The sequence below is a fragment of the Oncorhynchus tshawytscha genome, linkage group LG12 (genome assembly GCF_018296145.1).
Source record: "Oncorhynchus tshawytscha isolate Ot180627B linkage group LG12, Otsh_v2.0, whole genome shotgun sequence".
Lineage (NCBI taxonomy): Eukaryota > Metazoa > Chordata > Actinopteri > Salmoniformes > Salmonidae > Oncorhynchus > Oncorhynchus tshawytscha.
The window spans coordinates 41,662,391-41,688,841 of NC_056440.1; the positions used below are offsets into that span (position 1 = coordinate 41,662,391).

General features: G+C 41.5%; 1 protein-coding gene and 1 long non-coding RNA gene across 2 annotated transcripts in view; one reads left to right on the plus strand and one right to left on the minus strand.

Moving 5' to 3' along the window:
• Window positions 1–1,698: 1,698 nt before the first annotated feature.
• The window catches only part of LOC112263362 (fibrinogen C domain-containing protein 1-like), a 164,654-nt gene continuing 139,901 nt past the window's right edge, over window positions 1,699–26,451 (minus strand). Inside the window, exons 6-7 of the mRNA XM_024439512.2 lie at window positions 8,856–9,035; window positions 1,699–3,141 (exon numbers count right to left, since the gene is read on the minus strand). Coding sequence (XP_024295280.1) covers window positions 2,879–3,141; window positions 8,856–9,035 — 443 coding nt within the window. The 3' untranslated portion in view covers window positions 1,699–2,878. The remainder of the gene's footprint in view (window positions 3,142–8,855; window positions 9,036–26,451) is intronic.
• Window positions 18,961–20,426, plus strand: LOC112263363. Its single transcript, XR_002955478.2, has 2 exons — window positions 18,961–19,566; window positions 19,998–20,426. It is a non-coding gene; the product is annotated as an uncharacterized LOC112263363 (long non-coding RNA).

The window sequence follows — 26,451 nt, forward strand, 5'->3', positions numbered from 1 at the left end:
TGTCTCATGAAAGATGGCAAGATTCCATGTTACATTTAAAAAACAGCAGGGTTTCAAAAAGCTTGTCGGACATTGAGCAGCGATCTGGTCTGAAGATACGCCCTTCAATGCTAAAATGCCGCTCCACAGCTGCGGAGGATGCTGGAACATGTAAGTACTCAGCAGCAACTCTGCTCAGTGTTGGGTGTGTGTGACTGTGTGTTTTCCAGAATTTCAGAGGATCAGTAGTTGGTGGAAGATATTGGGTGATTAGGTAATCCTCAATATCTTTGTTCTTTTTGATAACATTTCACCAGCCCCATCCCTCAGCAGTTTAAAACCTCTACAGGATAGGTGTCCCTAAACCAGAGTGGTTGTTGCTAATGTGTGCTAATGTGACTAGAATGACGTTGTATCCAACAGCCAACTTTCCTGGGACATAGACATGTCTTATATGGGGAGAAAGTTTAAATTCTTGTCAATCTAACTGCAGTGTCCAATTAACAGTAGCTATTACAGTGAACAAATACCATGCTACCGTTTGAGGAGTACACAACAACAACAAAAACGTATCATGGCAACTGGTTTGATAGATTCACCTCTGAAGGTAAATAATGTACTTACAATCAGTCATCTTGCTCTGATTTGTCATCCTGAGGGCCCCAGAGATAAAATGTAGCATCGTTTTGTTTGATAAAATCCATTTTTATGTTCAAATGTATGAACTGGGGTCTACAGTTTGGCCCCACTGCTGTCTCTGACTCCACACCCACCCCGCCCGGCCATCTAGACGTGTGAAAGTTAGTGTATAAGATAAAAACATTTATTACCATAGCAATTTTGTATGTTCTCTGTAGTTATGTACTTGAAAATGTATCAACTGACCAATTTGCCATATTTGGGCAAACTCCTGGCAGACTTGATACAAAATAGTGTGCAGTAATGTAATTCTCCACTGGATCAGTCTTAACCTTTGCACACACACTGCTTCCATCTGGTGGCCAAAATCTACAATCTCCTATCTGAAAGTATGGCCTTTCTCTTGCATTTCAAATATTAGCTACAGGCAGTTAGATTTGGGTGTCATTTTAGGCAAAAATTGAAAAAGAAGGTCTGATCCTTAAGTAAACAAAACAGTGTTGGGGTGATTGCCACTTTAAAGTCCCTTTGAGCAATTAATTGATCGATTTACTTACAACATATATTCATAGGATTGTATATAAACATCTGGCTTTTGCTAAACATTTAGAGCAGAGTATTTGAAATATGTTTGGTGAAAATATGTTTGAAAAGGGTTTCAAATAGTGTTCCAGAAAAGTATTTGAGAATACTTTCAAATACAATTTGATAGACTTTATTTGTTCAATTTTTTAAAATAAACATTCAAATACTCAAATAAAAGTCATTGTTTTGGGCTGTATATTTAAAAATTCTCAAATACACAATAAAAAGCATTTTTAATAGCAGATACAAATGTATTTGAACCCAGGTCTGGAAACTACACAGATGTACAACTGTCTGCTGCCTCCAAGGTATCGAACACTATATCATATCACTGTAAATAATGAGAAAGACATACACTCATACTGTACCAGTGACACAATGTCATTCAACATCTGGGCAGATGAAAAGGCTGCTTTTTGCAGGGAATGAATTTCTAGCCGTTGTTGTATTATGACACAATGTTTTCGTATTTAAAAAAAACTTTGGTTGTTTTGGTACTCTGACTGAGTAAAGAACACCGTTTGCCTGACTTTATCAATCATCTCCTGTACACACACTGAAGATGACAGACTAGAAGGCTTCAGGAGTAAGCAAAATCCAGTATATTGAAAGGACTAATTTGAGTTGAGTCAAGATAGCATATCAGTGAATAGACTTGGTTCTCAGAGGAGATGAATTTATAGGTTAGAACCTATTGTCTGAGGTTTCCACCAACAACTGGAAGGCTACACAGATCCAGGCCTCTGATTATAATTGGCACACCGCTGGCCCAGCCGTTTCACGTACTCTCTTCATTCTCTCTACTTTCATTGTAACAGGTCACACATGCATGTTGCTCAAAGCCACTCTTGTGGGATCATTGTATTTGTAAATGTTATGTAAAAGGCAAAAGGCTGCCTTTTGTGAAGTGATTGGGTTGGCTTTAAAACCCCTGTCTGACTGATATAATGCTTTGTCATGAATGTGTCTTACTGGGGCACTGGACTGACACATGATCTGTACAAGGTATGTCTAGGCGTCAAAAAGGAGCTAGGGGTAAACCACAAGATCATGTAACTGACTGGGGTTCAAACCTGTGTCTCTTGTGTATCTCAAGACAGTGTTAACCTACTGAGCTAAAGTCTGAGCGTTAGCTCAGGGACCTATCACACGTATTCAGGTCTCAAGCAAGGTTCCTCACCTCGTGAGCGTGGTTCACTGAACCCCCTGCGTAACACTTAGGAGAACTCAGACTGCTGTCAGATGCAAAGTTAACTGTACATACAAGCAGCTGGGACAACCCAAATAAATTGTCGGAAACTCAATTCATTCAATTCAATTTCACTCAAGAGAATGAGAAAAATCCTAACATTTCATATTTCAAAATTCCACAGCTTTCCTTTTAAAAGCACAACAATACTGTGGTTCTGACATTGCCTGCATTATTATTTTAAATAATTCTTAGAAACATGATCAGATCAGCAAGAAGCTGCAAAAGGTTACAACACCTTGGAGGTTTCAACACAACACCACAAAATGGTCAACGTTTGGAGGGGATTAAGAATGTTTTTTGGACAAGGGTTACAGTACGAGCAGATTAAGGTTCAGAGTCCTTATTCTAATTTTCGGCAGGTCGAGTGTCTTTAATAACGCCTAAGTCCATCCATTTACGGTTTCTCGTGCTATTGATTCCCTCTCATTTGTTCTCCTCTGTCGTGGCTCTAATCTTCATCTCAGCGAATTTAAGGGAGTACTGCCAGCCCGTCCAGGAGGACCACTCGATGCCGTCGGCGTAGGAGGTGTGCGGCCCACGCAGGTACTGTCCATTCAGGTTGGACGTGTGGCAGTTGCGGTACCACCAGGCACCGTGGTAGAAGGAGGCACAGTTGTTCTCCGAGTGGTCGTTATCTTGGTCCTTGGTGGTGAATTTCATCCCGTTGTGTTTGAGCATTGAGTCACCTTACAAAGACAGACAGACGGGAGGAGGGGTGGGTGCAGAAACAGGGAGGAGAGGGAGAGAGCGAAATAGAGAGAGAGAGAGAGGGTGGGGAATGAGAGAGGTTGCCAGCATTGTAGCACTTTGACAGGATCATGATGACATGTATGGTGGTATATGTGTGAGAGGTTTAAAAAGAAAGACCATTATTGCTTAGTGAAATATAACATTATACTGAAATAAATGAAAACCACAGGGATGGGCAAGTAAATGACTTTGCTATTGTCAGGTTCTGTGTTAGTGAGTGAGAGAGAGAAATGTGTTGACATGATAGCTCAGCTGAATCGAACACAGCTTGTTTCCAAAGCTAAGCAGTGTAGATAGAGGTTGATCTGGATGGTATACTTGTTCTCAATGAAGATTATTACCCATTATATACCAGTATGAGTCAATGTTCAGGCAGGAATTGGTGGACTGTGGCTTCACATTCAATATAGCTCTTTATTTAGGTTGATGGCATGACGTTGAAACAACGACGTTGATTCAAACATACCATTTTACTATCAACATTGAAACAAGGCCAAATAAAATATCTCTAATCAAATATGAAATTCTACATAAATTCAACCACACAATATGTAATCAATATAGGATAAAAATATTAGTAAAATGTCTATGTGGAACTTTCAACATATATATAGTTCTGATGAATATGTTGAAATTAGATTGATGTAACAACCTGTTAGTCAAGTTAAGTTAATGTATTTAAGTTGAAGTTTTACCCTAATTTCAATGTTTACAATGTTGGTTGAAATGAGATGAAAACAGTGCTGGTTAATGACGTTTTTCAAATCCAATCTAATTTCCACTATGATTCCACGTCACAATACATTGACGAATTACATTAAAACAACATTTATTCAACCAGTGTGTGCTCAGTAGGATATGTGTGGGTGGGTATGGGTGGTGTTTGTGTGTATCTGTGCATGCTTGCATATGTGTGTGTGTGTGTGCAGATCAGAGGAAGACTGGTGGAGAGGCTGTAGGCTGTGGTGGTGGCCTTATTAAACCCTATGATGTATGTCTCAGGGATGTAATGCAGAGGCCAGTGGTGCATTAATCAAATCCCCTCTGTGCAGCACCACGCTCTACTCTGAAGGTGCTAATTCTACTGTGGCTGGACCAGGCAGCTCTTAGCGACAGCTGCTTATTGCCCATATAGCACTAACTCCATTTTTTTGTATGGATATCCTCTCAGATTTGGCTTCCATATCATGCCTCGTAATCATGGGCTGATGGTAAGGAGAAAAATCTCCCCCTAACTATCACATTATGCAGATTACAGATCCTGTTATATATTTCAATTTCCCACCAAGTGCCTCAGACTATAGACTTATTTAACCCTTGTTTTACTGTGTGAGTTGACTGAGAACACGAAGTTACACTGTAGTTTAAGAGGTTAGATCGGGAATTTAGCCAGGACACAGGGTGAAAGGGAAATTTCTAAACTTTTCTACTAAATATTCATAATCTCCTGCACCACTCCAACATCTGCATACAGTAGGTGAAAATGGCACTTTTCTATGTTTTGTAGTAAAAAAAAAAGATAGAGGAAGATAAGTGATTCCAATGACATCATTGGTGTGCATCATGTGATTTTAACCAATTATGAGTAGGCATTTCCTACTAATTTGTTGACGATGTCATAGGAAACACTTGTCATCCTTCCTCTATCTTTTTTTTACAAAAAAACATAGAAACGGCCATTTTCACCCATGTTCATGTTGGGGTGGTGCTGGACATTATGAATATGAAGTTGAACATTTTTGAAATGTCATTCCCCCCCCCCCGACTCATACAACAATAAAATGGAGTTATTACAGAGCACATTATTTGTTTTGTTCGTGCAGATGATGAAAGAGCATGGTGATAATAATAGTAAAACCATGCAATGCACAAAGGGAAGAGTCAGTTTATTAGGGCAGTGTAGGATGAGTCTGCCTCTCTTCCTATGGAAAAAGTACCCCAGTGTATTCTATGACCCACCTATTGTACATCTATTCTATTCTGACTTTAACCGCTTCAACACACTCGTGGATTACCGCTAATAAAGGTTGGCAACCTTTTAAATATAGAATAATTGTAAACATAGTGGCAGGATATGATAATGACACACTGCATGGATGATTAAACCTCTTAAACTCCTTAAGATGCCGTGTAAATGGATGCCTACTGTACCATTATAACAAATGTAATGCAATGTAATGTAATGTTGGACACATTTTAATCAAATATCCTGGGAGAAACCTACAATGAGAGCAGCGAAAGTATTTAAACATGCCCCAGAACTCATAATAATATTCACAATGAATACATTAAAAACATCAGAGGGAAATGATGTGCTCCTCCACAAGCATTGTAATAAAACATTAAAACACTCCTGTGGCCCTAGTAATGATATGGTTAAAACACTTTGGTTAGGTAACAAACTGTCATTAAAGAGTTTCTTTCAAGTTCTGAGAGTAAGCACTTAAAAGTGTGAACAGCTAGTGTGCCTAATCAACACAGGTAATTGCACGTTCACCCTATTTCTCTGCCGGTAGAGTACTCATTTCATGTCTATATATATGATACACAATTCTGTAGTATATAACCATAATTTTGTTGTTTAGGATAATAGTTAAATACTCTTTGCAAGGATTGAAGATTAATTATCAATGGCTAAAAGGCAGCGACAGTTTTCTGTGTGAACGGATCCAGAACAAACAGGGGGAAAGAAATACAAGTACAGTCTTAGTCAAAATGTGAACATGTCCTTTATCATTGGTTTTGACTGTCCCATCTCAAACTGTTCCTCCCAAATGTCACTTACAACTGAAACCAAATATATGAAGAACAAATCATTTAAATCCAGGTATTGAAAGCACACTCAGGACTGTGCTGAAGTCAAAACAGTGCTGCTGCAGAGTAACATTTTATTAAGGTCCAATGCTGCCGTTTTCTAAAATCTCAATATCAAAACATTTCTGGGTAACAATTAAGTACCTTACTGTGATTGTTTTCAATTAAAATGGTTAAAAAAAAAAAACATTACATGTACAAAAGTCTGTGGACACCCCTTCAAATGAGTGGATTCTGTTGTTTCAGCCACACCCGTTGCTGACAGGTGTATAACATTGAGCCATGCACAGCCATGCAATCTCACAGCCATGCAATCTCCATAGACAAACATTGGCAGTAGAATGGCTTTACTGAAGAGCTAGAGCTGCCCTGGTCAACTGTAAGTGCTATTATTATGAAGTGGAAACATCTAGGAGAAACAACAGCTCAGCCACCCAAGCTCACAAAACTGGACTGCCGAGTGCTGAAGTGCATAGTGTGGAAATATCACTACCGAGTTCCAAACTGCCACTGGAAGCAATGTCCACACAATAACTGTTTGTCGGGAGCTTCATTAAATGGGTTTCCGTGGCCGAGCAGCTGCACACAAGCCTAAGATCACCATGCGCAATGCCAAGTGTCGGCTGGAGTGGTGTAAAGCTTGCCGTCATTGGACTCTGGAGCAGTGGAAACGTGCTCTCTGGAGTGATGAATCACACTTCACCATCTGGCATTCCGATAGACAAATCTGGTTTTTGGTGGATACCAGGAGAACGCTACCTGTCCGAATGCATATTGCCAACTGTAAAATTTGGTGGGGAGGAGGAATAATAATCTGTTTTTCATGGTTCGGGGTAGGCCCCTTAGTTCCAGTGAAGGGAAATGTTAATGCTACAGTATACAATGACATTCTTGACAATTCTGTTCTTCCAACTTTGTGGCAACAGTTTGGGGAAGGTCCTTTCCTGTTTCAGTATGACAATGCCCCCATGCACAAAGCGAGGTCCATACAAAAAGGTTTGTCAAGATCGATTTGGAAGAACTTGATTGACCTGGACAGAGCCCTGACCTTTGAATACTGTACCTTTGTGATGAATTGGAACGCCGACTGTGAGACAGGCCTAATCGGCCAACATCACTGCCCAACCTCACTAATGCTCTTGTGGCTGACTGGAAGCAATTCCCTGCAGCAATGTTCCAACATCTATTGGAAAGCCTTACCAGAAGAGTAGAGGCTGTTATAGCAGTAAAGGGGGGACATTAATGCCCATGATTTTGGAATGAGATGTTCGATGAGCTGGTGTCCACATACTTTTGGTAATGTAGTGAAGCTTCTTAGCGAAGAGCAACTTCTCAAGCAATAATTTTAGCTAGAACTGTCTGGGAGTGGGGAGGAGAAAATTGAAAACGAGTTATTTTTGGCAGAGAGGTTTGAAACTCTCTTTCTTTCTTAATGGTATATTAACTAATTTACTGCCTGGTGAGGCAGGCCAAAACTCTATCCCAACAAAAAAAGTGTTTTCAAACAGCTCTTACACTAAAAGGGCATTGTTACCATTTTCACAATTTGACAGTATTATTCCAAGCTCATAGGATGGAAATATAAACTGAGTGTACAAACATTAAGCACACCTTCCTAATATTGAGTTGCTCCCCCACTTTTGCCCTGGAAATTAATTGGGGCATGGACTCTATAAGGTGTCGAAAGCGTTCCACAGGGATGCTGGCCCATGTTGACTCCAATGCTTTTCACAGTTGGGTAAAATGGGTGGATGTCCTTTGGGTGGTGGAACATTATTGATACACATGGGGAACTGTTGTGCATGAAAAACCCAGCAGAGTTGCAGTTCTTGACACAAACCGTTGCACCTATGCTGTACCCCTTTCAAAGGCACTTAAGAATTTTGTCTTGCCCATTAACAGTCTGAATGGCGCACATACACAATCCATGTCTCAATTATCTCAAGGCTTAAAATCATTCTCTAACCTCTCCTCCCCTTCATCTATACTGATTGAAGTGGATTTAACAAGTGACATCAATAAGGGATCATAGCTTTCACCTGTATTAACATGGTCAGTCTATGTCATGGAAAGAGTAGGTGTCATTAATGTATATAAAACACAGGAAAATCACAATTTTGACTGCACTAGGCCTTTAAACAAACTTCTTTTCTTTAAAAAAAATAATCCCGGAGCCTCAATTCGTCTGAACAAAAACAACAAGAGAGGATGAAAAGTCAACTTTAATTGATAAGATTGGGAATCAATGTTGCATGAATCCCTGGCAGCAGACGTTTAAAGACAACCTCACTAATTAAATCAAGTGGAAGCCGACTGTTTGTTTATGTCAGGCCGTAATAACCTAATGGCCTGCTTTTTTTGCCGTGGCCACAGAGGCATCCTACAGCTTCATCATCCCTGCCCTTTCCAGCAGCCCTGGAAGGTCATGATTTTGTCCAGCTGGGCCCAACCATGAGTGAGGGGCTGAGGAAGGGGGAACCTGAGACTAACGGAGTGGAGGGACCCAATTAATGTCCAAAAGAGCCCTCCGCGACAGAAGAGCTGAACCGTGGAGAATCACACACACATTGCCTGGATGCTGCTGCTCATGATCTACAGCTGATGTAGAACAAACAACAGCCAGAGAAAGACTCTTATACTGGTGAACAGATGTCTGAATTGGATTTTCCTGATATTTGGATGTTTAGAAATTGTATTTCTTCCCTGAGAGGGGGGCATTGACCAATAGGAAGATCAGTACAATTTATAAATGCTTTAAGGGACATTTATGAAGTCTATGAAACAAATGTGTATGAGCCATAATAAATGGCTACAGTACAGTTGGATATTGCAGTACCTGCAGTGCCTGAGTAATCAGCAATAGTCAGCGGGTATCCATCGTCATCCGGGTCAACGGAGAACAGTCCCACTCCAAAAGCTCCATACTGGGCGAAGGCTGTGCTGTTCTCAAAGTCCTCCAGGTCAATGCGCAGCTCGTAGTTGGCTTGGGTGGTCAGGGCATGCATCCTCTTCAAACCTGAGTTTGAAGACAGAGGAGAGGCTAGTCATGATCTGAATTGAACAGCTGTGATTAACACTAGAACCGATCAAGTTCATGTATTTAAAAACATTACTACTCTGTCCTTTTTGAAGTCATGCCCCGTCCGTTCTTGACTTTCCATCAATACATCCATATAACACGCTGTCGGTGTATCTTAATATTACAAACAAAACTGGAGTTATAACCCGTTTTAGGAGGGCACGTCATTTTTGAATGGTTTCCCCCATTGCCTCTCCTTCTCCTGACAGTTGAATGTGCAGTGCCCAGCTGATAATCATCCCGATAATTGCTTCGAAACTGAACCTAAACTATATCGAAACTAATTCCACACATATCACAACAGATCAAATAAATGAATTATGATGGGGAGGGAGAAAGGGGGTGAATTGGTGAGTTAATGAGCGAGGGGAAGCTAACGATGCATGATAATGTAATTACCAATTGAAGAACAGGGTGGACCATTCCATTGTATTGATCTGTTCTAATTATAATCTCAAAATGGTCGGTACTCTATCAGTCCTCTGAATCCAAACAGTCTTATCCGTCTGATCTGGCCTACTTGGAGGCCTACTGGCCTACTTACACTGTGAGAGAGGGAGTAATTGTACATTGAGAGAGGGAGTAATTGTACATTGTAAAAAAAAAAAAAAAATAAACATGCTTGAACGGCTTTCAATATCTGGGAAAAGATCCAAGTCGAGCAGCAGTTGAGCAAGTGTTGGAGAATGTAGTGATGAGGCTTGTAGAACCTTATGATGACAAAGGGTGAAATGTCACCATGGACAATTTCTTCACTTCACTGTCATTGGCGAACAAGTTGCTTGCAAATAACAAGCCTAGTCGGCACCATGAACAAAGTGAGTCGCTCCCTCCCTCTCTCTGCGCAAAATAAGCCACCTGCACAGCTGTTGTACTCCACAAAGGTGCTGTTGAACGACAAGACAACAATAAAGAGAGAACTGTAGATTTACGCAGTACAACCAAACAAAGGTATATCAAAGTGTGTCAAGCAAGTGAAAATTATGAAGATTTGTGTCAACTGTTAGGATAAGGGATAACAGCTAAATTAAATCCAACTGATGCCATTGTGTGAAGACGAACACAATGTAAGCACGAGCTGACAATAATTGCCTATATTCCTATATTAATGCCATTATTGCTTTTGTGACGATTTTCGCTATTTATTAAGGCCACTTCGTGCTTATATTACTGTTTAGGCTACTGTTTTCATAATTTGACCGCACATCTTGCTGATCGTGCGTCTTGCTGGCTGTGCGTCTTGGTGGTTGGGGTATTTATTTTATTTTGTTATTATAAAAAGAAGCTGTTACTGTGTTCCAACACATATGCTTTCTGTTTCATAGTTGTAACAAAGGCACTCCACGAATAAAACTGATTGAACACTTGAATTGAGGTGTTTTTTTGTGTTTCTTTGTTTTTAGTATAGCCTACAGTAACATAAAAAAACGAATAAAAATGCTATTGTTATTTGAAATTAAAAAAACAATGGTATTCTAATGTTACCCAAGGCCTACATAAACACAACCAAATTATTATTTTTGCTATAGCATATGTGAAATGTATTAATTACACTGTTAGAATTTGCAATTATTGTCAGCTCATGCTTACATTGTGTTCATCTTCATGCAATGGTAGAACTAGGTTTGGAAAAATGAAGCTCTTACATAACTTTCCAGCATTGAACCATTACAAGGCACCGTAACCAACTTTTTGGGTGTTTTGGACTAAACTTTCATAGAGTTAACCATTAGTTTGCTAAATTGTCCCCCTGGGATCCCAGTCTTGCTGTCAGCCATCGTGGGCAGCGATAGTTGAAGACAAGGCATCTGACAGCCAGAGGCAAGGGTGCTGTAGAGGGGCAACGAACTCTTGGATCAATAGCTCCAGGGGGACCTTATTCCAAGCAGAAAAGAGAGATGAGGCTTTACACCACCACCAGCCCCCCCCCCTCTTTCTCTGCAAGTACTGTATATGGGTTCTTGGTAAGGAACTACTGTGCTCTGCCTCATATGAATTCTCTTTGTAGGCCATAGACTGGTGTATGTGCTGTACCACCAGGACAGAAAATCAATAGGACGGGAGGTTTTGCCGCTGCTAAGCCAAGCATGCTGCCTTTCTACAACTGTTGTCGACAGTTGTGGAATACCTCGTATGGTTCCTAAAAGTGAATCTCCCACTGCAGGTGGCCACATTAGTTTTTACTGACTGCTTCTTGCTGTTTGAAATGCTTAGCAGATGCTATAGGATCATTAGACAGACAGCCAGTGAGGATAACATTTAGGAGAAAGTCACGATTAACATTAATCACAGAATTACCGATAATGCTCTGTATTTACACTGTCCTTGCTGTGCTGGTGGTCTAACTTTTTTTTTTGAAATAGCTAATGTTTTCACACAGACTTCTTGGAACGCATTGCTAGCACAGTGATTGACCAATTCACTTCAGGGCTGCTGAAGGAGTGTCTAAATCGATTTTAGATTAAGTTAAACTCCAAAAGGTTCAGCACTCGAGAATGACCTTAATACGACAGTGTGACTGGGCACGGAGAACGACACCAAGTAATCGCGCTACACCCTAACCTGCCCCCCTCCTGGTGCAGAGAGACACAGTTCAAACAGCGGGTTCCGCTTGATAGACTCCTCCCAGCAGCCGGCACATCGCCATAGTACATCATCAGGCATAAACAGTGTTGTTTAATGGATACATTTTTACAGCAAATAGATGGGCTATTTACACTGGAAGGTCGTCATTACAGTCTCGAGAATGGCACCCACAGATACAACGGTGTGCCCACTCGTACACCTGTATCGATAGAATGAGATACACTATACAGTACCAGTCAAAAGTTTTGACAAGGGTTTTTCTTTCTTTTTACTATTTTCGACATTGAAGGAACCAAAAAAGTGTTATACATATCAAAATATATTTTAGATTCTTCCAAGTAGCCACAGGGGCTGGGCGATATGGCCAAAATATCATATCATGGTTATTATTATTTTTTTGACGGTATTTGATGTTTTTCATTAATAAAAGTTCTACATTTGCTTTATGAGTAGTGCGTGACCCTAGGGTGGCAACACATATATTCTAAATTATTTCAGTGGGTCTTTCTCCATTTGGATTGTTTTAATATTGTTAAAATTCAACTTCAACCTAAAATAATTTCCTGCATTTCCATCAATTTCTGCATTTCTTGCACTCATTTGAGATCTATTCCACACTGCCATGATATGGGCAAAAATACTAGGCCTTATTTTTAGCCAAATGTTGCAATTGTGACTTAGATCAAAACACTTGGGTGAACTTTTGGAATCATGGAAATGGAAAGGAACCAAAGTGATGTTCTGTGTTTCCCAGGGGACCCTATAAGCTTTGGCTACACTAAATCTTTATTCATGAAGCCAACATATTCATGCTTCACCTATTCCTCTTTGATTTAGAAGATACTGTTATACCATCACACCTCCTTTTCCATGCTTCATGGTGGTAACCACATGTGGAGATCATCCGTTTAACTATGTGTCTCTCAAAGAGACGGCGGTTGGAAACATTATCTCAAATTTAGACTCATCAGACCAATGTCCATTGCTCTTGTTTCTTGGCCCAAGCAAGTCAATTCTTCTTATTGGTGTTCTTTGTCACATGCGCCGAATACAACAGGTGTTGAAATGATTACTTACAAGCCCTTAACCAACAATGCAGTTCAAGAAAGAGTTAAGAAAATATTTACCAAATAAACTAAAGTAAAAAATAATAAAAAGTAACACAATAAAATAAAAAATAATGGGGCTATATACAGGGGGTACCGCTACAGAGTCGATGTGCGGGGCTACAGGTTAGTCAAGATAATTTGTAGGTAGGGGTAAAGGGACAATGCATAGATAATAAACAGCGAGTGGCAGCAGTGTAATAAACTAATGGGGGGGGATGTAAATAGTACAGGTGGCCATTTGATTAATTGTTCAGCAGTCTTATGGCTTGTGGGTAGAAGCTATTGAGGAGACTTTTGGTCCTAGACTAGGCGCTCCGAGTACCGCTTGCTGTGCGCTCCGGTACTGCTTGGACTGACTGGAGTCTTTGACAATTTTTTGGGTTTCCCTTTAACACGACCTAGTTTATAAGTCCTGGATGGCAGGAAGCTTGGCCCCAGTGATGTACTGGGCCGTACACACTACCCTCTGTAGAGCCTTAGGGTCAGATGCCGAGAAGTTGCCATACCAGGTGGTGATGCAACTGGTCAGGATGCTCTCGATGGTACAGCGGTATAACCTTTTGAGGATCTTGAGACCCATGCCAAATCTTTTCTGAGGGGGAAAAGGTTTTGTTGGGCCTTCTTCACGACTGTCTTGGTGTGTTTGGACCATGCTAGTTTGTTGGTGATGTGGACACCAAAGAAATTGAAACTCTCGACCCGCTCAACTGCAGCCTTGTCAATGTTAATGGTGGCCTGTTCGGCCCGCCTTTTCCTGTAGTTCACGATCAGCTCCTTTGTCTTCCACACAGTGAAGGAGAGGTTGTTGTCCTGGCACCACACTGCCAGTTCTCTGACCTCTTCATAGGTTGTCTCATTGTTGTCGGTGATCAGATCAACCACTTTTGTGTCGTCGGCAAACCTAATGATGGTATTGGAGTCGTGTTTGGCCATGTAGTTGTAGGTGAACAGGGAGTACAAGAGGGTACTTAGCACACACCCCTGAGGGGATCTAGTGTTGATGATGAGTGTGGCTGGTGTGTTGTTGCCTAACCTTACCACCTGGGTGTGGCCCGTCAGGAAGTCCAGGATCCAGTTGCAGAGGGAGGTGTTTAGTCCCAGGGTTCTATGTTTAGAGATGAGCTTTGTGGGCACTATGGTGTTGAACGCTGAGCAGTAGTCAATGAAAAGTATTCTCACATAGATATTCCTTTTGTCCGGGTGGGAAAGGGCAGTGTGGAGTGTGATTGAGATTGTGTCATCTGTGGATCTGTTGGGGCGGTATGCAAATTGGAGTGGGTCTAGGATATCCGAGATTATGCTATTGGTGGCCTGTTTGAAACATGTAGGTATTACAGACTCGGTCAAGGAGAGGTTGAAAATGTCAGTGAAGACACTTGCCAGTTGGTCCGCTCATGCATTGAGTACACGTCCTGGTAATCTGTCTGGCCGCACGGCTTTGTGAATGTTGACCTGTTTAAAGGTCTTCCTCACATCGGCTACCGAGAGCGTTATTGCACAGTCATCCGGAACATCTTGTGCTGTCATGCATGCTTCAGTGTTGCTTGCCTTGAAGCGAGCATAAAAGTCATGGTTCATCTGAGGGGGTAGCGGGATTTCTTATAAGCGTCCAGATTAGTCTCCTGCTCCTTGAAAGTGGCAGCTCCAGCCTTTAGCTCGATGCGGATGTTGCCTGTAAACCATGGCTTCTGGTTGGGATATGTACGTATGGTCACTGTGGGGACGACGTTGTCGACGCACTTATTGATGAAGCCAATGACTGAGGTGGTATACTCCTCAATGCCGTTGAATGAATCCTGGAACATATTCCAGTATGTGCTAGCAAAACAGTCCTGTAGCGTAGCATCCGTGGCAACTGACCACTTCCGTATTGAGTGAGTCACTGGTACCTCCTGCTTTAGTTTTTGCTTGTAAGCAGGAATCAGGAGGATACAATTATGGTCAGATTTTCCAAATGGATAGTGAGGGAGAGCTTTGTTTGCATCTCTGTGTGTGGTGCAAAGGTGGTCTAGATTTTTTTTCCCTTCGGTTGCACATGTGACATGCTGGTAGAAATGAGGTAAAACACATTTAAGTTGGCCTGCATTAAAGTCCAGAAATTAAAGTCATTAAAGTCAGATTGACCAGAACAGTTTAAACACACTCAAGGCAGTCAAAGAATCAAGTAAAAACAGCCAAAACGTTATTTTGTCTTGTCAGACCTTTCAGAAAGAAAAATATAAGAACATTTGATTTCAAAAACTCTATATTTCAGAACTTTTTGTTAGAAATGTTTCCTTTCTCACAAACAAGCATTTTCTGTTTGGAGCTCATTTTTGAGTGTCTGTGTCAGAGATCTGCTGCTCTCGCACTGAGAAGGAGAAGCTTGGGAAAGCTCCTTTTCACCCAAACATATAATAATAAAAGTGCAACCAGAACGAGTCAGAACAAAATACATCAAAGACACTTGTTAATTTTGGACCTGTGCAAATATCTATACACATTAAAGCCTCCGGGTCAAAATAGCCCATAACATTATGTTTGTATACAAAATCTACACACACATACCACAACACATCAGTGTTCCCACATTTTGAAGTTAGGTGTCATGACCCTAAATGAGGAAAAGTCAGTTAAGTTCATAGAGAAAAGTGACTGACAAGTGTATAAAATCGAGCACAGAGCCATGCAAATTCCATAGACAAACATTGGTAGTAGAATGGCCTGTACTGAAGAGCTCAGTGAGTTTCAACGTGGCACCGTCATAGGGTGCCACCTTTCCAACGAGTCAGTTTGTCAAATTTCTGCCCTGCTACAGTATAGCTACCCCGGTCAACTGTAAGTGCTGTTATTGTGAAGTGGAAGCGTCTAGGAGCAACAACGACTCAGCCGAGAAGTGGTAGACCACACAAGCTCACAGAACTGGACTGCCGAGTGCTGAAGCTCATAGCGTGTAAAAATGGTCTGTCTTTCGCGGTTGCAACACTAATTACCGAGTTCCAAACTGCCTCTGGAAGCAACGTCAGTACAATAACTGTTCGCCGGGAGCTTCATGAAATGGTTTTCCATGGCCGGGCAGCTGCACACAAGCTTAAGTTCACCATACGCAATGCCAAGTGTTGGCTGGAGTGGTGTAAAGACCGGCGCCATTCGACTCTGGAGGAATGGAATTGCATTCTCTAGAGTGATGAATCACGCTTCACCATCTGGCAGTCCGACGGATGAATCTGGGTTTGTCGTATACCAGGAGATTGCTACCTGTCCCACTGCATAGTGCCAACTGAAAGGTTTGGTGGAGGAGAAATAAGGTTCTGGGGCAGTTTTTCATGGTTTGGGCTAGGCCCCTTAGTTCCAGTGATGAGAAATCTTAATGCTTCAGCATAAAATTGCATTCTAGATGATTTTGTGCTTCCAACTTTGTGGCAACAGTTTGGGGAAGGCCCTTTCTTGTTTCAGCATGACAATGCCAACTTGCACAAAGCGAGGTCCATACAGAAATGGTTTTTCGAGATCGGTGTGGAAGAACTTGACTGGCCTGCACAGAGCCCTGACCTCAACCCCATCGAACACCTTTGGGATGAATTGGAACACCTACTGGAAGCCAGGTCTAATCCAACATCAGTGCCCAACCTCACTAATGCTCTTGTGGCTGAATGGAAGCAAGTTCACACAGCCATGTTCCAACATCTAGTGGAAAACCTTCCCAGAAGAGTAGAGGCTATTATAGCAGCAAAGGGTGGACCAACTCCATATCCGTGCTCATGATTCTGGAATGAGATGTTCGATGAGCAGGTGTCCACATACTTTTGGTTATGTATATGAGTTACTTTTACGACTCTCAACTATTGGACCCACCCACAAGCTGGAGCTGTACACGTTATCATGGCATCATCCCTAATATGAAATCCTATGTACTAGTTTTGCCCCTGAAAGAATATGGACTAGAGCGGCTATTCCCAAACTGGGGCAATCCCGTCGGGGGTACGCCAAATAAAAAGGTAATTCAGATTTTCAAACAGTCCATTTCGATTTTCCAACGGGGCTATACCTTTGGGTGATGTTTTTTTTCTCACCTGTGTAGCCGCCTATTTGAGTTTTTGGAGCAAGCATTAAGATGACTATCGAGTAGTAAGACATGTATAAAAGCAATAGATACCATTAATAAGAAGGGGCTAGAAGCGTCTTATATGGTGAGCTACCAAGTGGCTAGGACAGGCAAGCCCCCATACTATTGTGGAGGACTTAATTCTTCCTGCTGCCGCGGATATGGCTTTGTCAATGTTGGGGTACAAGACCAGAAATACTATACAGACAATGCCTTCATCAAACAACACTGTTTCACAACACATCAGTGACATGGCAGGAGATGTTTTGAAACAATTACTGCTTCGCATATAAGCCAGTGAATTCTATGCATTACAGCTCGATGAGTCAAAAGATGTGGCAGGCCTGGCACAGCTCCTGTTATATGTCTGTTACTTTTATGGGGGGTCAATTAAGCAAGACATCCTCTTCTGCAAATGATTGGAAACCACGACAACAAGACAGGAAATTTTTTAAGTACTGGACAGCTTTGTGCCATTAAATGGACTTCGGTGGTCAAGATGTGTTGGTATCTGTACTGATGGCGCAAAAGCCATGACAGGGAGTCATAGTGGAGTGGTAACGCGAGTGCAAGCAGTTGCTTCTGACGCCACTTGGGTATACGGAAGCATCCACTGAGAGGCTCTTGCTGCCAACGGAAAGCTTGACAGCTTGAAAGACGTTTTGCACACTCAGTGAAAATGGTTTAACTTTGTTAAAGCAACGCCCCTGAACTCTTGTGTATTTTCTGCATTTTGCAATGCTATGGGCAGCAACCATGTAACACTTTTTACAACATACTAGAAGTGTGCTTGTTATCAAGGGGCAAAGTATTGACACGTTTTTTTGAATTGAGAGACGAGCTTAAAGTTCTCTTTACTGGCCATAATTTTCACTTGTCTGACAGTTTGCATGATGTCGAGTTTCTCACATGACTATCTGGGTGATGTTTTTTCTCGCTTAAATGATCGTAATCTAGGATTATAGGGACTCTCCGCAACTATACTCAATGTGCGGGACAAAATTGAGGCTATGATTAGGAAGTTGGAGCTCTTCTCTGTCTGCATTAACAAGGACAATGCAGTTCTTTCCATCATTGTGTGATTTTTTGTTTGCAAATGAACTCAAGTTTACGGACAATGTCAACTGTGATATAGTGAAGCACCTGAGTAAGCTGGGTGTGTAATTACGCAGGTACTATCCCGAAATGGATGATACAAACAACTGGATTCGTTATCCCTTTTCATGCCCTGCCTCCAGTCAACTTACCGAGCGTAATCAAAATTGCAACAAGAGGTTCTATGAAAATTTAATTTAATCAGAAGCCACTGCCAGATTTCTGGATAGAGCTGCACATAAAGTATCCTAAAGGCACTGACTGTGTTTGGAAAATTATCTAAGACTGAGACTCTCTCCAATACAACCCAACATTGCAGAGTTATGTGCATCCTTTCAAGCACACCCTTCTCATTCGATCAAAGGGCTCCTCAACAGCTTCTACCCCCAAGCCATAAGACTGCTGAACAATTAATCAAATGGCCACTGGACTATTACATTGACCCCTCCATTTGTTTTGTACACTGCTGCTTCTCAATGTTTATTATCTATGTATAGTCACTTCACCCCTACCTACATGTACAAATCACATCAACTAACCTGTTCCCTCGCACACTGACTCGGTACCTGTACCCCTGTATATAGCCTTGTTATTGTTATGTTATTATGTTACTTTTTATTTTTTACTTTAGTTAATCTGGTTAATATTTTCTGAACTCTTCTTGAACTGCACTGTTGGTTAAGGGCTTGTAAGTAAGAATTTCACAGTAACGTCTACATGTGTTGTATTTGGCGCATGTGACAAATAAAGTTTGAAAAACATTTGAGAGTGCGCAGATCCTGGTGCTAGAGGGGTACGCAGCTGGAGGTTGAATGTTTGAATGGGTACCCAGACAATGTTTTATTTTACCTTTATTTAACTAGGCAAGTCAGTTAAGAACAAATTATTTTCAATGGCGGCCTAGGAACAGTGGGTTAACTGCCTGTTCAGGGGCAGAACGACAGTTTTGTACCTTGTCAGCTCGGGGGTTTGAACTTGCAACCTTCCGGTTTTACCTTATTTGCCCTATTACCACAAGCTGAGCTGTTATAACATGTTACACCCTCCTTCACACATACTCAAGGTCAACACACACAGACACTGGAACATCCTGTTCTCTACATAACAGCGAGCGGCCTAACCACAAAGCGCCCTTGAGGGGTTGCTGAGTCTGATACACTATCTCGTGACAAACACCAGCTGCAGAGGCACCCCCAACCCTGAGAAAGAGGAACACACACGCACACGCCTAATCTCCTTTTTAGCTGAACATTGTGTGACCAAGAACAGGCACGACGAGACTCTATGATGACGGATGGTCCAACTGAGCCAATACAAGAAGACTACACTCCAGCCTGAACCAATCCGAAGACCCGATCTTCTAGAATCAACCTACTTTCTGTTCTGTATATAATACATGTGCACACTGTTAGCGGGGCTTCTTTCTGCTGGTTTCACATGAGCTAACAGAAGGGCCCGTATATACGCTGTACCAGATATCTTCACTCATAATTAAACTGTCGCTTGTCATACAATTTACCACTTTGTCTGAATCGATCCTTGACCGGCTCACCCATCTACATATCCCATTATCAACAAAGGACAAGAGTGTCAGGTAATGTTACCTTAACTAGCTAACGTAAAATCAGCCTGAATTAAATAAAACTTTCTTTAGTAAGCTAACTTTTTAAAAGCTTAAGCTATCGTTTCATAACAAGTGTATGGCTTACTTTACTAGACAGAGAAGAGGCAGAATCTCGGGAGTGAGGTAGGGATGCAGGAGGGACAGAATGGAGCAGAGGAGAGGAAAGCCAGGAGGGGAGATGGAAGGAGAAAAGGAGAGAGGAGAGCTGAGAGAAGGAGAAGAAAGAGGAATAGATAAAAGGCCAAGTGCGCACCACCGGCAATAAGTAACCAATAATTAAAGAGCAGCAGTAAAATAACAATAGCGAGTCTATATACAGGGGGTACCGGTACAGAGTCAATGTGCGGGGACACTGGCTCTTCTTTAATGTTGTACATCTTTTTGTTTTTCATGTATTTTAGACCAGCCTTCACTGTTTGATGAGCGGGGGCAGTCTTCCCCTGCCTTAGCCAGCCGGCAGCAATCACACTGACCATACCATTGTCTTCCGTTAATTGTGAGAGGGACTTCTCTGCAATGGAATGAGCAAGAACAATTAAATGTGAAAGTAGATCCTCTTTGTCCCTCTCCCTTCTCTTATTATACTCTCCCTTCTCTTATTATTCTTTCTTTTTCCAAAAGCCCAGAAGAATAAAGTGCTCTGACAAAGACTGTAAACTATGTCAGAACTAGGTTTTTATCAAAACCTGGAAAGAGATTTCCAATGCTCTCTTTTTGTGCTGAACATGAATAAGTGGGCTCTAATTCATGTTCAGTCAAATGTTCCTCTGTTCATTTTGTCAAGATACAATTATTTATTTAATAAATAAGGTCTCTGTTGTGTTTCTTTAGATAGCTGCAGCATTCAACCTTAAATTGCATCCTGTATACTATAATCATTTTACCAATATGTTACTGAGCTCATTTCTGGGGGTGTAAATTATATTTTAGATGGTTTATTAAAAATAAAAAAAAATAAAAAGTCACCAGAACTGTCACACCCTGACCTTAGAGAGCCTTTTTATTTCTCTATTTGGTTAGGTTGGAGTGTGATTTGGGTGGGCATTCTAGTTTTTCTATTTCTTTGTTGGCCGGGTATGGTTCCCAATCAGAGGCAGCTAGCTGTCTATCGTTGTCTCTGATTGGGATCATACTTAGGCAGCCTTTTTTCCACCTTTAGTTTGTGGAATCTTGATTTTGTATAGGTGCTGTGTAGCCTGCAGAACTTTACGTTCGTTTTGTATTTGGTTGTTTTTCGGTGTTCATTTTAAATAAAGTAAGATGTTCGCCTACCACGCTGCACCTTGGTCTAATTCATCGAACAAACGTAACAAGAACCAAGCTTTTCAGTGCATATACATATTTTGTTTTAGGGGTGAGGACCCTGGAACCCAACAAAAAAGGGGGGACACCTATCTCAAGGCAAAAAATGTAACATTTAAGAGCATCAAAGGCATTCATTTGGAAATTAAGCATACTACTTATATTTAAACTGCACTTTCCTGTACATTTCCATAATTGTGTTTAGGTTTTAATTAGACCCCTTGAGAATCTCTAAATCTCTCAAAAATAACATTCTTTGCAGTGGAGACATTTAACAGCATATCCATTATCTCAAACTCAATCTGAACATTCAGATAATTGATAATTGGCAATGCCTTCAATATTTTTGTTAATCACTTTGACACAAATTAAGACTTGTGTCATAATTACTCTTTGCATGGATAAGGTGTTGATGGAATTATTAATAATCAGATAATGAAAGTCATTAATGGCCCCGTGCAGTCAAAAACATGATATTCCTGTGTTTTATATTTCCACACTATGAGGTTGGAATAATGCTGTGAAATTGTGAAAATTATGATAATCCCCATTTAGTGTAAGAGCTGTTTGAAAAGTTTTCCGTGATTTTGTGCCTGTTTTGGTGGGATAGAGTTTTGGCCTGATTGGTGAAATCACCAGGTAATAAATGAGTTAATAGACCAATATGAAAGAGAGTTACAAACCTCTCTGCCAATAACAACACATTTTCAGTTTTCCCCTCCCAACTCAGACCACTCCCAGACCACCATATCAACATTCTTGCTTGCGAAATTACCTTTTGCTAAGAAGTTATTTTGTTTCTTTCTAAACATTTTAATTTGAAAACTATCACAGTAAAAAACTGCAAATTGGTCAAATATTTGAAGACTTATTCATTCAAAAATAAGTTTGCATATATTTTAAGGTGAGAAATTATTGTACCAATTCTCTGTTTGGAGATTGGCCACATTTGATACTCATTGTGATAGGAGGAAACATTGATCTCTCAACCTGGTTCTGATCACAACTAGACTCCCTTTCTCCTCAGATGCAACATTCCTCGCCATCAATTATTAAGAACACACTGTGCACATCAGCAGCAGCAGCAGGATTCTACTTCTCAGTAGAGCTTGTTCTTGGTAACACATCTAGCTCGGCTGTTCTCCCTTCCCTGTCAGATAATGGCATAGAGAGGGAGGTGAGAAGTAGAGGAGGACAAGGAGGAGGTGGAGGATGAGGAGGAAGAGGAGACACGAGCTGACTTCATAGAGTATATCACACAGATGTCAGTGCCACCCTTGAGAGTCGCAGGTCTAGTTTAGGGGGTCTTGAACGCCTCTCAGAAAGGGAGATATGGATCCCCTCAGTTTTGTCCTAAATGAATCATCCCGCTATGAAACCTGGGGCCCGCCCTACGTCCCCATATTTTCTCATTTCTGGCTTTCTCTATGGCTTTGGTACCATAGACAGACATACACCACTGCATCAGTATTCATTTGATTTATTTCCAGCGCTTGTCTGCATTGAAGAGGCTCGGGTTTTCTGTGCAGGATTGCTTTGGCAAAACTGTTCTCTGCCTTCAGCGCAGTTCTATGCAAATAAGGGTGAAGATTTAATTAGGCTTGATGCGGCTCTTGTTTTATATTTTACATTCTTCTCTGTGAGAAGAATCCTCCTGGTATCAGCAATTCTGAGGGGAACACTCCCGGGGGAGTCTCCCGAATATCCAGCTAACCTCTGTCATTGTATAACCTCCAGGCTTATGAAATAGCGATTATTCAATTAAAAATAAAGTGCCGTTCTCTGCTAAAGCTGAGCTAATGAAGATTGTACAATAAGGATGGGAAGAGACTCCTCTCCCCATAAGAGGGACCGCATTAGAATAATCCTAGATGTCGTCATCACTCACACACTTCTCTTGGATTTAGCCATACGAATAAGCACAATTGTCTCCCTCTGTTCGTACTCCAAATAAACAAATATTGGCCTCCTAGCTTGGTAGTCAACCACTCTCTACAAAGAGTCAATTCATGAGAAGTTGGCCGTTGGTGAACGCTTTCGTCAAACATGGCATTACCAAGGTCCTGTTATGTACAGAAGAATTGAAGTAGCTGAACACCACAGATGGATACATTGTGTTTACCACACAAACAGCTGTGTTGGGCTGAGTGATTTATGCACACATTTAAAGAAGACAGTATCATTCATTCAAAGATGATAATTCTCCATCAGTGTAATCACTTATCTCTTGAGATAAATATGACTGGATGCTCAAATCTTTTTGCTGTAAACTCTTCTGAACTATCGGAACTATCAGCAATGATAGCGATGACATTCTGAAATTCTATTCTGGTTGTATGATGGTATCGAGAAAAACGCAGAGATACAACCAAGCTAAATTCACTTTTAGGATCATCAGCATCTTATCTTCCATGGCGTTGACCTGATTTGACCTCCTCGGCTAGTCAGGCTTTTTCTCCCTCTGAGCACTTGGCAAAGTACACACGATTAGTCATTACGCCACTCAGATGCAGCTATAGAAAAAATGAGTGATGGCGAGTTCCAGAGGTGGGACCAAGTCATTGTTTTACAAGTCACAAGTAAGTCTCAAGTCTTAGCACTCAAGTCCCAAGTCGAGTCCAAAGTCAAGACTGGGAAGTCCCAAGTCAAGTCTCAAGTCAAGAAAGACAAGTCCCAAGTCAAGTCTCAAGTCCTAAACTTTGAGTTTCGAGTCCTAAACAAGTCATAATGTGCTCTTCACCAAATGTAATACTATTTCATATTTTTAACAAGAGTAAGAGTTAGCATATTAAATTTACGCAAATCATGAATGCTTTTAAAAATATATTTATTTATTACTTTCCAAATAAACTTTAAATTTCCATGGAAATACATGGGTAGCCATGAGAAAGACACCAATATCACAACAAAAACAAAATATTGTAGTGCTCTCTCTCTCGCTCTCCCTCCAGATATACTCTAGACACATAAATCAATCCTGCCATAAAGTTACAAACATTTATTAAAAGGTACATCAAAACAACTGCTACTGAACTTCAAGTAGGCCTACAATTTGAACACTGGCCTGAATGTCTGAGATAAAACCTGAACATGGAGACTGTGTGTGTGTGTGTGTATGTGTGTTTGTGTGTGTGTGTGTAATGCATAAACAGTTTCATTTTTTCTCTTTTCTCAGGGCCCTATGATGTATTGCATTTGCAAAATACCAAATTCGATAAAAGTCTGTCAGTCATTTGTGCACGATGAGGTTGCGGTATGATGCCACCATGGCTGAAGACACGCTCCACCGGAGCACTGGAGGCAGGCACTGCCAAGACCTGATGGCCACTCGGGACAGTGAAGGAAGATGCTTCATGTTCATTGCCCAGAACAAGAGGGCATTCTGTCCTTCGCATGTGTCAAGGTAGTGACTTAGCTGTAGTGCTGGAGAGGTCCCAACAGCTTTCTTCTGCCTCTTACAGTATGCTGCAAACAGCCCATCTTCTTGTCCAAGACTATGGTCCTCTTGCTCTTCCTCATCAACAAGAAGCATAGCTTGCTCAGTCCCTGCAGCATCTTTCACAATCAGATCTGGCAAAACATGTAAAAGCATAGCAGAAACAAAAGGGCCGGTATTAGAGTATTGGTGATGCAGTGGGTTAAACTGAACAAGTATTATTGTTGCAGTCAATTGTATTGAATTATGAGAAAAAGTTACATTAACTCAATAATATTTCACTTTCACTCTTTGTGCCACCTGTTCCTCGACCTCCTCCTTGACCAGCACATGGTGCTCCACCCACATCAGAGAAAAAGCCTGATCCAAGGCAGCTGCTTTGAGGTAGACTGGATCTGAAAAGGGGGAAGTGATTCCATCTTGTGTCCTGGCCATTTTCACATTGATGAAAATTCCAAGAAATCTTTTGTTCAGGGATGCCTGGAGACTTCTGACCAGGCCGCTCAGGAAATGGACTTGAGGCTTCTGCTGCTCCAGGTGGTGATTCAGGGACAGGACAGAGGGAACAACAGAACTGATTGTGACTATCTTCTCCCCCTGTGTCATATCTGTTGCTTCTCCAAATGGCTTCAGGATGCCCACCAACTCCTTCAACTTATTCCACTCCCGTACTGTGAACAACAACTCCTTGTGCCCAGCCTTTTCTAGAACATGACTGAGCTTTAGATGGTCACGTTGGATAACTGCCTTCACTTGTCTCAGTGTTTAGTTCCATCTTGTGTTGACAGCAGCAGGGATTCAGCCTCAAACACCTCTTTGAGTGTTGTGCTTGTATGCAGCAGTGAGCTGATTTTTGATAACTTTGAAAGAGAAGGAGTCTTCACTTTTGTTTCTTTCAAGCCATCTCCCACCACCAGCCGGAGAGTGTGATCATCAAGGTGATCTTCGTCATGTACTTCATCTTCTTGTTCAATGGGGAAGCACACTGTGAATGCTTTTCTCATGCTGGCAGCATTGTCACTAATGATATAGTCCAATTTATCTTCAATGCTGTACTCACCACATATGGCCTCAAATTGCTCACAGATTCTTTTGGCCGTGTGTGGGCCTTTGAAGCGGTCACAGGCCAAGAGATTGGACTTGAGCTGTATCCACTCTCCATCTTTCTCCATACAGTGCACAGTGACACCAAGGAACCCCCTCATCTTTCGGTCGGACCAAATGTCCACTGTGACTGAAACAAGGTCTGTGTTGCTCAACTGAATTTTCAGTTTTGAACGTCTCTCTGTAGCGAGGTTCTCTACTTTTGATGTCAATGTTCTATGACACACTGGGCTGTACTTACTGTCAACCACTTACAGAAAGTGACAAAAGCTCTTGTTTTCCACAATAGACAGAGGCAAGTTGCAATAACCAGGTTGGACAGTACTGCATTGTTGATAGCTTTGTGCTGTGGATGATTCATGCTGTACTGCCCTACATGGGTCTCCATGAACTGTGCGCAATCGGGAGATGTAGGCTTGTACACAATCACACACACACACACACACACACACACACACACACACACACACACACACACACACACACACACACACACACACACACACACACACACACACACACACACACACACACACACACACACACACACACACCCATCCCCACCCCCACTCTGCGTGTGGTTACAGTAGGTAACATACAGTATGTCAATGGTTTTAGGAAAAGCAGTAACATCATGCAGGATTTAGGCTACCAACTGCCTAGCCAGTTGCAGCTCAATCTTGGGTGCAATGATCACGTTCCCCGCACTGGCTGACTGTGTGGAGGCTCATTGATTTAACATTATGTTAGCCTACATGCTACACTATCACAGTTATATATAGCTGTCGGCTATATTAGCCACGACTTACCGTTCTTTGTGCAGCTTCAAATGTTGAACAAAGTTGGAAGTTGTTGCTCCTCCGTCTGTTATTTTCTTCCTGCATGTTTTGCAAGTTGCAATCTGTTTTTAGTTGACTACAGCGTAGTCTTTATAACCGAAAATAATAATTTGGGGTATCATCTTTCCAAGGGCTCCATCTGAATTCACCCGCCAACGTTCCTCTGTACTAGCA